At 41.5% G+C, this 13324-nt stretch overlaps 1 protein-coding gene across 2 annotated transcripts; it reads left to right on the top strand.

Moving 5' to 3' along the window:
* The first annotated feature begins 2741 nt into the window (after positions 1-2741).
* Positions 2742-12928, top strand: mmd2a (monocyte to macrophage differentiation-associated 2a). 2 transcript variants are annotated; one of them, XM_085785332.1, is made up of 7 exons: positions 2742-3074; positions 8473-8554; positions 9587-9747; positions 11075-11149; positions 11269-11370; positions 11554-11623; positions 12467-12928. In XM_085785332.1, the coding sequence occupies exons 1-7, from the start codon at positions 3046-3048 to the stop codon at positions 12665-12667; spliced, it is 720 nt and encodes a 239-aa protein (XP_085641458.1). In that variant the 5' UTR covers positions 2742-3045; the 3' UTR covers positions 12668-12928. The 2 variants fall into 2 exon arrangements, with proteins under 2 accessions (XP_085641458.1, XP_085641459.1); XM_085785333.1 differs by lacking the exon at positions 2742-3074 and adding an exon at positions 4333-4391.
* The last annotated feature ends 396 nt before the right edge of the window (positions 12929-13324 follow it).

The following is a 13324-nucleotide window of genomic DNA, read 5'->3' as shown; positions in this document are numbered from 1 at the left end:
CAGGTGTAAGTCTGAGCATGCCCCAACGTGACCATGACGGATACAAATTATTGACTGGATACAACAACACAGAGCTTGGCAGCTGAGAAGTGGCTGCCTGGGACAGACTAAGGTGCAGATGGCTGACACTCATCCTGTGTGCGGATCTCACAGAACAAAAGACGGATATAGAGTAAAAACACTGTCTCCTACTTGGCACAAGTATAAAAAGGCAAGAAAAAATCTGAGAAATCCTAGGACACCTACACAAAAATCAGTCCACCATGATGAACCTTTACCCTAACACATGCCCCTGCTGTCCTCAAAAACATTCATGCTAAACCATGCCTGTAAAGCTGCTTTGCAGCAATTAGGCAAATCTGAGCGACATAGGAAGACAACAAGAACATTGGCATTACAACATTCATTGTGTCTTAGCTGAGACTTGAACCCACAACCTCTGACACCAAGAACCAGCTCCATGGAGCTAATGGCTAGAGGAGAGCCATGGTGTGTTCCACATATTTCCACATGTTTTCATCAACATCAGCAAACCAGTCAGTGACTGCAGCAGAGTGGTCAAATACCATATAACGTATGTATATGATGACAAACCATCATGGCAGAGAGTGGCTCACACTGTAATGTTCGCTGCTCTCTGACTTGGGACATCCACAGTTGCCTGCTGCCGGAACACATTTCTTCCTCAGTCGTTATTTTTTTCCCCTATATTTTGTATCATTTTGATTTTCAATATTTTTTTTTCATATTTTATTTTATGTATTGTCAATATTTTGATAAGAAATTGTATAAACTTGGGGCGGTGTTTAGCTCAGTTGGTAGAGCACCTGCCCCATGTGTTGAGGCTATTACTGTCCTCACTGGCGGCCTGTGTCATCCCCCCCTCTCTGCCTCCCATTTCCTGTCTCTCTCTAAACTCTCCTGTCCATTAAAAGCGAAAAAGCAGCAGGGGGTGAACTAGAAAAGAGTTCACAAATTTTGGTGATTGTGGTGCATGTTGTGTGAAAGCAATGAAAAGTGATTCACAAATTGCTCCACATGAACTTGTGTTTTGCAGGCTGTGTTAAGAGTTTTGAAAATGTGACTTCAGTTTCCACCAATGCATGTTAGCAATTGAAAAAAAAAACTGTAAGCAAGCAATAGAAAGCCGTCTTTTTATGGGTTTTACACTTTTTTTTTTTAAAGTAATGTGACAATGATTCTGTGTCCACTTTGGAATCACTTTGCCAATCAGAGCATTTACAGTAAGATCATTGTTTGCTGCCATGTCACTACTTCTGTGTCAGGTGCGTCTTGTGGATCAGTTTGCTGTTTTCAGGGAGTGAGTGGCTGCCTCTCCTCCAGAGCTCTGTCAACACAGGCAGAGGTCCATGCACTGTGTACTGGCCTTTGGTTTACACAAGCCATAGCTTCCAACCAAACATGATGATCAGAAAGAAAGAGGTGAGGGATATAAAAAAGTGCAAGGCCACATATTCAGCTTTAAAAGCACATATGAGGCAAATGTCCATGGTTTTTCTGCTACAAATGTAAATGATAAGATGATAAGAGACAGCAAAAGTTTTGATAAATACGTTTTATATTTATTTCCCACATTTGACATGACATAATACTAAAGAATGATTGGAATTTGTGATTTAAGACCAAATACAAGCTGATTTTATGAAGCTCTGAAAAACATTTTAATATTAATACTAAAACTACCATTTCTACGACTACTACTAATAATACATAATAATAATACAAACTACAAAAGTTTCAATATGAAGCCATTGCATTTGCAGTGTATATTATTTACCTGTACACATGCTTGTCCGACCAATGTCATTGATATTTTGAACGTTATCTCTGAAAACAACCACAGTGGTAAATGTGTAACACATTTACTTGGAAGAGGGGGAACTTGTTTGGATGTCTGTGTGTGTGTTTGCATAATGTTGCCATCCTGTTTCACACAGCTGCTGCACACTGCCACAAAGGGCTTCTGGTGGACACTGTTATTATTGGACAATATTTAATTTTCCATTCAGTTTGTGTGTGTGTGGGTGGGTTGTTTGAAGCATGAGTGGGTCTACAAAATGAACTTTAGTGACACAGAGAGAGAAACGTGAGGCAGCAAAGAGGAGCAGTGTCTTTTAAAGAAATTCAGACCTACTCTAAACACACAGGTAGAATAGGTAGTCCTGCTTTTTGCATTATATGATATTATATGATATGATATTATATGATATGATATGATACTATATTATGTTATATTATATTATATTATATTAACAATTACTTCTTGCTGATATTTTCGGTGTACTTTAATTTACTATAATTTAGAGTTTCGAATACTTTTTCCTCTATAGGCTATATTTGAGGAATCAAATACTTCAACAAAAAACAATACAAAAAAACAAAACAAAAAAAACCCCTTCATGGCCCAAACCATTTCTCAGATTTAACACATGCACTCTTTTCTGTCTGTCTCCCATGTGTAGGAAAGTTACAACTTTCACTTTTCTTTTCCTGCACGTGTCTTCCGTCTCTAACTGTTCTCACGTCTGTTTATTCTAAATAATAAACGGAGGCAGCAGGGAGAGTTGTCGTGATGTGGGGAGGGGTTGCTGTTTGCTGCCCTGTTATCATCAGCCAGGAGAGGGGAAAGGGGGAGGGAGGGGAGGCGAGAGGAGGGGTTACGAGCTCAGTCCCGCGGAACATCCTGCAAACACATCTGAGACTCGGAACAAAACTCTGCTCAGTTGAGTCGCTCGCTGCGAGCCCCGGCGCACACCGCCTCCGCTCCGACGGATGGCTCGTTGTTTGATCTGCGCTCAGAGCCCCGACTCCGCGGTCAGAAGTCGTCCCGTTGTTGTTGTTGAATAGTTGACCGACTCTGCAGGTCGTTGCCCCCCGCTGGACCTATGTGTTTATGTCTGGACGCACGGCGGTGGGACATCCGGAATGGGGAATCCGTAGGAGGGGACGAGGTTCGCTGGTGTGCCGCTGGTAGATAGAGCGCGAGCGCACCGACGCGTTGCGCGCACACGACCTACGCACGAGATGGACTTGAAGAGGACTAAGTTTGGGAGGTAATTTTATTTAGACTGGGGAGTTTGTCCGCTATAACATCTGGCTCCATGTCCTGCATGTGTGACGGACCCATTGGCATCCATGCGCAGTGACGCGCGGGCACAGACAACCAGGAGGATGTTATAGATTAGTTTGTGACTGTGTGTTTGTGTTTGTGTGTCTGTGTGAGAGAGAGGGGGGGAGAGTCCATTTGTGTTCCTGCTCTCGCGGCCAAAGACTGAAAATACATGATGAACGATTTAATTTTCAGTGGTAGGCCTGGGCTACTATCAGAATCACTTTATTTTATCCACCTCCCTCCACCAGTCTCTGTGATACCCAGACTCCGTGTGGAGTTGTTCCCTTGAAACATATTCACACATGAATGAATAAATTAGGCTACATGAAATGACCTCACAATGAAAAACTACATCCACTATTTGTGGTAAAGAGGGAAATAAGCAACCAAACAGGATCACTGTTCGGGTATGTTGTTTACCATGTGTTGCAGCTGGATGAATCATCAGTACATATTCTTTCCATAATGCATAAACAGCTAAAAATGCCATCAGTAAGTAATGATAGTTGATACAAGTGAAACTCTAAGTCTACAGGTATCTGGAATCTGGATATATAATAAAAAGCACATTGACTTATTGATGAAGCAAGCTAAACCTGTTAGCTGCATGAATGATCTTTTAAATTAAATCAAATCTTTTGTCAAAAAGAAAAAAGAAAAGTGTTTGCAAAAAGTCAACAATGAGCTGCTAAAATTAAAGAGCAAGAAGACAGTTAACTTCAGTCGTAACAGATTTAAAAACGAAAACAGTTCGCTGAAAGCCACTATTGTGAAGAAAAACCAAAAACTTAAATTAATGAGCAGATAAAAGATAAAATTGTTGCATTTCCTGTCCCTCTACAGCTACCCTGTTAATTAAAGGCAAAAAAACCCAAGAATATACTTAAAAAAAACAAAACAAAACAAACTATAGGCTATGGCAGCTTTTATATAATACATTTTCTTTTCTTTTTTAAAGGTTGTGTCCATTCAAAAAGACAATATTTGGGACATGATGGGTGGTGTCAATAGAGGGAGGTGCTTGTTTGAGAAGGTGATTCGGTTAGTCAGCAGAGGTTGGGAGCCACGGACAATGACAATTAATCACACTGAATTTTTCCCTAGAGCGTTCATCAGTCAGTTTGCATGTGTGTGTGTCATGCGCTGTTTGTGTGTGTGTGGGTGGGAGATGATGATAATCGTGAGAACCAGAGTTGCAGTCCCAGGGGAGATGAACTTGATCTTTGCTGGAAAAGGAATAGTCCTGCAGTTACAAAGTGTATGTAAACACACACACACACACACACACACACACACGGACACACACACACACACGGACACACACATACCTACAGTGTACTATCCTACCATGATCCAAAGTTTCTGATCCTCTTAGATGCAACCGATCCTATTAATGTGTGGAATGTGCTGTAATGGGCTTTAATCACTAAGCGTACTTTATGACGTGAAAACTTTGGTTCCCCCATATGCAGTACACTCACACACACACACACACACACACACATACACACACACACACACACACACACACAGGGACACGTGAACCATATGATAAACAAGTGTGTGAAAAGAAAGAATCTGAGTACCGGAGAGAAAGAAAAGAGAGAGAATAGAAAGCTGACAACAATGACCTCTCTGATCAGACCCTGTGAATCCCTATCCCTTGATTTCAGCTCATTATACACACACACACACACACACACACACACACACACGGTTCTGTCATGACTGATTAGAGGCCATCAAAGTGCCACATTCAGGTTCATTGATAGCTCCACAATACCAGAAAAAATACTTTCCCCTTGTTCTTCACTTGGCACAGACAGCAGAGCTACGGGGGGAAAAGAAGAGAGAATGGCAGCCGTACAGTGACGTAATGTTATCTCACTAAATGTTTTCTTCTGGGGATTATAAAATCCACAGTTTCTCTCATTTCTCTGTGGCCTGAACTCCACAGTGAAAGATTGTACTCCTCTCTCAGTCATGCAGACATTCAAGGTGACCATGATTTCAATAAAAGAGGGATAGGAAGGCCAGAAAAGTTTATTTTGTAAAAGCAGACTAGAACAAATGATCAAATGATTTTAAATATTATGAACAATAAGGCACAGAGAAAAATGAAATGGATAGAAAATATGTGAGAGAGGTGTTTTTAATGCGTTAGAGAGTTCTGATGTCCTGCACGACCAACCTGACCCACAACAGGAAAACACACCGACATTCCTGTTATGTGGGCTGTGATGGTGAGTGCATACACACGTGCACACACACACACACACACACACACACACACACACACACACACACACACACACACACACACACACACACTGTGACACAATGTCAGTATTAGTAGCTATAGTATTAGTAGTGTAGTGTGTAGTGTGACTCTTGAACTTAAGGTCATGGGTTTGATTCCCATGTTGACAGGGATCACACCCCAGCAGCACTCACCAGTGTTACACTCTCAAAATTTCTGCGAGGATATTTTCTAGTTTTCCAGTTAAAACTTAATATGTCTTATATACTGTATTGCTGTAAACTATATCAAACCATTTCTTTGATTCAACAAATGAACCCTGCGTATGGATCAACTTATGTGGGATGTGTCAAAACTGGATCACCAACTTGGCGAAGCTGGTATTTGCATCAGACTTCAGAGGTCTCAAATTCATTTGGTTTCAGTTGTCATCTGTTTTTTGTAATTTGATTAAATGTAAATTTGTGAAGGAATTCACGCTACTAATGCAAAATATCATTCCAGTGCACTATGGTCCTAATCTGTAGAGACCTTTGTTGTTATAGTTTACATTCGTTCTCCTAAGCTGCGTATTTCTAAATCATGTTGTGTATACAGTAGCCCTGAGGCCACGTGTTATTCCAACAGCGGAGTGCTGTTTGTTCTCTGCTTACAGTAGCTGTCATTCCTTTGACTTGTTGAGCAACTTGTTGGATGTTTCACCGAAGACGTATTTCCCCTGTGAACATTTTGCCTCCAGCCTCTGTTAGACGAGCTGGAGAAAATGATGCAGCCCTGCAAAAAGGAGGATATAGATTACAGTATACTGACCCATGCAAGTTTGCAGGAGAAAAAGAAGAAGAGAAAAACATCCCAGAGTCCTGAGTCCAGGTGAGGAAGAGTTTGTGGAGAGGAATTTGCAGCTTCCTGGCAGAGGAGACAGAACAATAACTCTGGTGTCTAAGTTTTAGTACCTGTTTCTTCAAAGCTGCAAGGTGCACTTTAAAGAAACACATTTAGCAAAACCATTTGTCATGGGAAGTTTAGCATTTCAAAAACAGATAGTTGCACTTTGTTTGAATGTGGAGAGGAAGTGTTAGGCTTCTTTCTCACAAGATAATATTTACCGCAGATACTCAGACAACATTTCAACCTCTAGACAAAAACAAAACAACACAGTGCAGCCATTTGGAATGAGTGATGTTATACCAGATGTCTGGTCATTACATTTAGTTATCAACATTTTTCAATAGGGTTTACTTTTTCATAATTATCCCCACAGTTTGGCCACATATCAACATTACAGTTAGTGTCTTCTCTGAAGTCCAGCATTTATGTACCCAGATGTTCAGACATCCAACATGCATTGCATCCAAGAGAGAGGTCTATCAGGCTTTTCCTCACCTGGCTCATAAAGGTCATCACAGAGTGAAATGAAGGTACTCGGTGCTGTTAAATAAGGGTTTACACTGGACCATCATAGGACCATAATGCTACCGTCCCTCTGGCCCAGGACATTCACCACTGCTCTGTTTCCAATCACAGTTCTTCCTCGGCAGCCGAGTGGAAACCAGCCTCGTCCTCGGCGGTGAATCTGTGGAGTGTTCACTTCATGGCTCACTAAAACAAAGCTGCAAAGTTATATTAGAGTTATATGAATCAGTTATGCCATCACAGTAATTCATGCATGTGGTTCTATGTGTGCAGAGTTTGGTTGTGAGAACTTCACACGGTCACAGTTCCTCATGAAGAAGACAGTTACACTGACTCCATCCTGATTTAATGAGTTCACTATAGCAACAGCTGCAGTGTTTACATTTTAAACATTTCCTAGTGTTTTGTTGTCTGCCAACAACTCGACTGATTTGTCCATATCAATGACTGCAGATTCCTCCTGTATTACCTGTATTACAAATGCAAAAGCAACTACACAAAAATGATCAATTTACAGAATTTTTTGAAATAGTTAATTCAGACACATTCTTGTGGAAAACACATCTCGCAGTTGGCCAGTTGGTGCGTCTGGGTCCTTCAACACAATGAAAGGTGATCCACTGTTTACTTCACACTGCTGTTGTGCACTCGGAGCAAACTCAGAGTTGAGAACTGTGTGGTAATAATTGTACAGAACGATCACTTGTTTTTTTTTTTTTGGTAAACTAGTGTTTGATAAACTTAAACTGGATTGTGTCACGTTGCTGTAGTTCAACCTGGAGGGGCAGCTGCGTTACCTTCCTCTGTCTTCTTCTTCTTCCGCTTCACTTTCTCCTGATCTCTCTGCTCTCTTGCCTGTGCAGAATTAATAGAGCGTTGCTACTGAAAACAGCAGGGATGTGTGTGTGTGTGTGTGTGTGTGTGTGTGTGTTTGTGTGTGTGATGATGAGGCCAAATGAGTAAACAAATAACACAGCTGACTTACAAAGACACACCTGTGGCCCTGCACGACGAGCTACATTCAAATGTAGCGTGTGTTTATGTGAGTGTGAGTGTGTGTGTGTGTGTGTGAGTGTGTGTTCATCTGGACGTATAAAATGTGGTTTCGTAACATCTCCAGATGTGTTTTTTCCTGTAAGCTGGGATTGAGAGATTTACTGCTGATTAAATAGCCTGCACAACACACTCACACACACACACACACATGCACACATCGCACACACATATACGCACATGCACACACATACATAGCAACCGTCTCACAATATATGGCAACGTGAGAAATGATGCAAATGTAGTTAATGGTTAGTGGTCTGAGGTATCCTGTTGTTGTACAGACAAGTGACATCACTGGTGACCATAGTAACGCAGACAGTTGCCACAGTAACGATGAGGCAAACTAAAATTCAGACAACGTGATGTGGATTAGAGACCTGTAAATCCCCCAAGAATGACCATCACACACACACACACACACACACACACACACACACAGAGTTCAGTAGCTACACAGTAACTTATTAACTCAACTAACAGTACCTGAACTTTCTTTCTTTCTTTCTTTCTTTCTTTCTTTCTTTCTTTCTTTCTTTCTTTCTTTCTTTCTTTCTTTCTTTCTTTCTTTCTTTCTTTCTTTCTTTCTTTCTTTCTTTCTTTCCTCTCGCAGGTTCATGAATTGCAGGGTGCCAGCCAGTAGGAGATACCAGCCCACTGAATATGAACATGCAGCAAACTGTGCCACACACGGGGTGAGTCAAACCACGACACACAGACAGGGACATACCACACACACACCTTAGTAAAAGTAATGGTGGCAGTTTTGCTGGTTTAGTCTCTAGTTTCCCAGAGTCTCTGTAATGAGTTTGTTCGTTACAGTAAGAGAAACCTCTGAAAAGATGGCGGGGATTGTGAGGAATGATGAGGCAGAACGGGGAGGATTTTTGGCTCTGTGATGGAGACAGTGGGCGATAATCTGTGATTCAGCCTGTAGCTTTCTCTAATCTGCTGTAATCCCAAAGTGCGTCCGCCTCTGAGAGAAGACAGAGAGTGAATAAAGCAGACAAGAGGGAAATAGAGGCACGACATGGCCATAATGACTGCAAAAGTCTCAAACGGGGCAGGGTTTTCTACAGTCAGTTTTGTTTATGATATATTCCCATTCATTCTCTCACTGCTATACGCTGCCTGCTTGAGTGTTATTTTGTAGGACAACGTGCAGAATCAGTCCAACGATCGTTTTGCCACTACAGTCACTCAAGCATTGATTGAAATATGAAACTCCTCTAGCAGCAGGTTGGAAACAGGGAACGAGCAAGTCTGGCTCTGTTCAGAGATAATAAAATCCTCATGGCAGTGACCTGCACTATCTCTGGAGGTATGTCGGTTGTCAAGAACATACCGGAGAACATGGTTGAAGAGTCAATCTTCTCATCTAATTCATGAAAGTGAATGAATACATCACATACATTGTCCAGCAGCTACTTGGATGTACATTGCTCCTGTAATTGATGAAGGCTATTCTAGGAAAAGGAAATAAAGACACAAATGCTTGGTCTCCATGATGCAAACAGAGGAAACAATGAAGGAATGTAGATTCTCAAGTGGAGTAATCGTTAACCTGAAGTACAGTGTCAACAATATTACATAAAGGATGTGTTGGTTAAACCATTAAATGATCAGGAAAAGTAACTATTAAAGTGTTAGAAAATGTAAAATGCTGTGTGTAGTGTAAAGAACAGTGAGGTGAATCTCCGGTCGTGTGTTTCTCTGATCTCCTCTAGTTGTGGATCCTTCCTAGTCTGGTGGGCGGGTCGGTGCTCTACTTCTTGTCAGTGGACCAATGGCATCGTGTTGCTGCCTGGCTCTATGGGAGTGGTCTCACAGGCCTGTTCATCACCTCAACACTCTTCCACACCGCTGCATGGAAAATCAGCCACCTCCGGTTCGTGCCTGTGTGTGTGTGTGTGTGTGTGTAGCTTTAAACGCTTGTAGGGATTTAACAGATGTGCATGGGTGTCCTTATGTGTAGACTTTTACTTCACACTCAGACATACAGTGTGCTAATTATGACAGAGCCAGAAGGCCAAAGACCAAACAACAGATGTGGTGTGGTGATGAAAATATTTCACATCATCTTCGTTTCACACCCTCTGAAAACAGGTCACTCTTATATGGAGAGTCAAACACAGTTCCATTACTAGTCCAGTAATTTTAAGCCAAAAAAGGGGTCAACGTTGAACAAATTGCAACAGAAGCAAACTCAAAACGGTGGGATTTATGCAAATTTATGCAGATTTGCTCATGTTAACAAAGAATTTCAAAAAACTTGTAATACATTTTTTGTTTGTCTTAATGTAAGTAATCAACTCAGTAATTTTCATGGAGATATCTAAAGGTTAAAAATTTTACCCTATTCACATGAGAAAAATAATTACAGTAATAGGTGTATGAATGGGATATATTTGGGTATTTTTCGAAACTTTCCCCTAATGGGATTCTTCAGGACTTTTTTTCCCTTCACATGTTGAGGATACAAAATCAGTTGAGTTTGCTTCTGTTGCAATTTGTTCAACCTTTTTTCATAAAATGACTGGACTATGAGCTAACTCTTCATCTCTGCATCCTATCTGTAGTAAAGTAAGTTATTTTTACAGTGAGTTCATACTTGGGCCCATGTACATGATCCAGCTCCTACCTTTCCTTGCTGTTACTACAATAACTTTGGATAATTTTTAAACCGTCTCTGAGGAACTGGAAAATCCAGACTGACCTTCCAGGCATTAACAATAAAATCAAGGTGAATTGGTTGTCCTTATAACAACAGAGCTCAGGATTTGTATAACACAGCTTTTATAGTTAAGTATGAATCTAGGTGTGATTGACTTGTATGTCACAAGGAAAGAAATTATTCTTCTACTGTAGCTTCTCTTCCAGCTTTTGCACACACTTGACAGACACAACAAACACAGTTTTACACATGCTGAAGCACATGTTGAAGCACATGGTCAGGGGCATGAGGTTTGAATTTGTGAATGTGAGTCTGTGTGGATTTGAACAAGCAGATTTCCCCGTCCAAAAGCCTCAGTGCTCTGTAAAGACTCTTAAGTGGTTTAAGTCCCTGACTGGGAATATTTTCAACGTCTGGGCAATTAATATTTTGGATGGTGAACAATTGTTTTTTTTTGTTGTTTTTTTTGCCACCAATTTAAATAAAGTTGATCATGTCTAGAAATGATCTGTTGGGTCTTCTTCTCTGTGTGTCTTTATAGGAAGCTGGAGCAGCGTTTCCACATGTGTGACAGAATGGCCATCTACTTCTTCATCGCTGCCTCCTACTCTCCCTGGTGGGTCGAACGATTTCAGCCGACAAATTAATTAGACACACTGACTGATGGGCAACAATCCTGGTGATGGTGAATAAGATCATAGTTAACAATGATGTGCGTGTGGTGTGTTTCCCCAGGTTGATGCTCAGGGAGCTGGGGCCCTGGGCGTGCCACATGCGCTGGCTGATCTGGGTCATGGCTTGTATAGGATCTGTGTACGTCTTCTTTTTCCACGAGAGGTAACACAGTCTCCCTCTGTCTCCCAGCCTGCTCTGTGTCCTGGGTTAACACAATTAACCTGAAACCAAACCCTAACCGTCCTCAAGTGTTTACAGGAAGCGCTGCGCTGCTGTTTGAAGCAGAAACAATGACATAGAGAACTGGAGGTATTATCTTTTCATGTCTCAGTTTTCTACCTGCAGGTACAAGCTGGTAGAGTTGGTGGGATATGTGGCCATGGGGGCTGTTCCTGCTTTGGTCATCCTGTCCATGGTGAGAACAAATCACAAACTACGATCACAATCACAGACATCACACGCTGCAACAAGCTTCCTGCTCCTGGGCAGAAACCAGACCAGAAGTTTTGTTTATTTCAGCCCATTACCTAAAGAGTCAAAGTGATAGATGGGGTTATTTAACATGGGGCTGTGTGAGGTGCTTATCTATAGTTGGTGTGTTACCTGCAGAGGACGAGTGTGCTCCCGGTTTGGAGAAGCAGACAGGAAGGCAGGAAGCAGGAAGAGGAGACAGAGCACAGCTGAAAAATGTGTTTTAGCCATTTAAAAAAAGACAATGTGCCAATATCAGATAAGGTGTGCACTATCTTTTGAATATGTTCACAGCCTAATCTTGCTGTGTAAGAGCCCTTGTAGTGTATTACCAGGCACAAGCACACCTACAGCACAGACTGTGTTACTCCACAAATCAGTTGTTTGAGTCAGGAAGGGCATCAGAATCAGGAGAATGCTGCTGCAGATCAACTGAACAGTCGCATTATGGCTACTACTGTAGTATCAGTAACACTTTAAATTTGGCACAAGCGTTCACATGATTTAGGTAGGAACTGATTAGGTTTTGGTTGTTTAAAGGTCAAAGGTCAAGGTCAAGGTCATTGTGGCCACAGAACATTTGTTTTTAACCTTTTACACAAATGGTTGATATTTTATATGGCTCAGGGGTCTGAAAACTAGTCTTGATTGGTGGAAATTTAGAAACCACAAGGCTGTAATTGTTTATTTTCTGTTAACAAGCTTGAAATTAATTCAGTTACAATGTTTTATATTGGATGTGATCTATCTGAGCTGTGTGCTCCTTCCTTTACCAACTCTTTTACAGGTGGAGCGTGCAGGTGTGCGTGAACTGGCTGTGGGAGGTGTCTTCTACGTCGTGGGCGTGGTCTTCTTTAAGAGCGATGGACTGGTCCCATTCGCTCACGCCATCTGGCACCTGTTCGTCGCTGCTGGAGCAGGTATTCATTATTACGCCATCTGGAGGTACCTGTACTTACCTGCTCAGCTGCTGCAGACGGCCAGGTGACCAGGCGGAGATCACACCACGACAACGTACATGACCAAGAAAAGTGTATTTAAATCATGAGCTCAGTTTTTGGAAACAGCTAACCTGATGACTGAGTATACACCCAGACAGATGATCTGACTGATGAGGTGGTGGGACCAAATCCCCTTTACTGTCTGTTAATAAGCCAAACATGTGATGACTGATAATAAGGTATGATGACACTACACTGCAGGCTGAGTAGATGCAGAAATATGATTCTCATTCTGTTGCGGAAAACCAGTTATTATCACAAAGACATCCTTATTGTTCTGGTTATGCTGCTTGCACACGGATGCCAGTCTTTAGAGAAAAACAAAAAGGAGAAATGTATGAATCTAAATGTATGTCTGTCACCTCTAGGTGTTTGTGCAGGTACACATAAATGTGCCAGAAAGTTTTAATGGCCATCAAAAGAATAGTTTGGCATTTTGGGAAATATATGAATACGTTTTCCACTCTTTTGACTGTGTGCTCAATAAGAAGCTACAGCTAGCGGCCAGTTAGCTTTGCTTAGCAGAAAACCTGTAAACCGTGAGAACACAGCTGGCCTGGTTCTGTCCATAGGTAACAAAAATCAAGCTGCAGCTTTAAAGTTATTTAGTTGTAGCTCATTTGTTTAATCTGTGCAAAAGCTGA

This window comes from Trachurus japonicus, chromosome 8 (genome assembly GCF_045865225.1).
Source record: "Trachurus japonicus isolate A0001 chromosome 8, Traja_1.0".
In the NCBI taxonomy this organism is placed as follows: domain Eukaryota; kingdom Metazoa; phylum Chordata; class Actinopteri; order Carangiformes; family Carangidae; genus Trachurus; species Trachurus japonicus.
The sequence above is the reverse complement of the archived record's forward strand: the minus strand, read 5'-3'. Positions and strand labels throughout refer to the sequence as shown.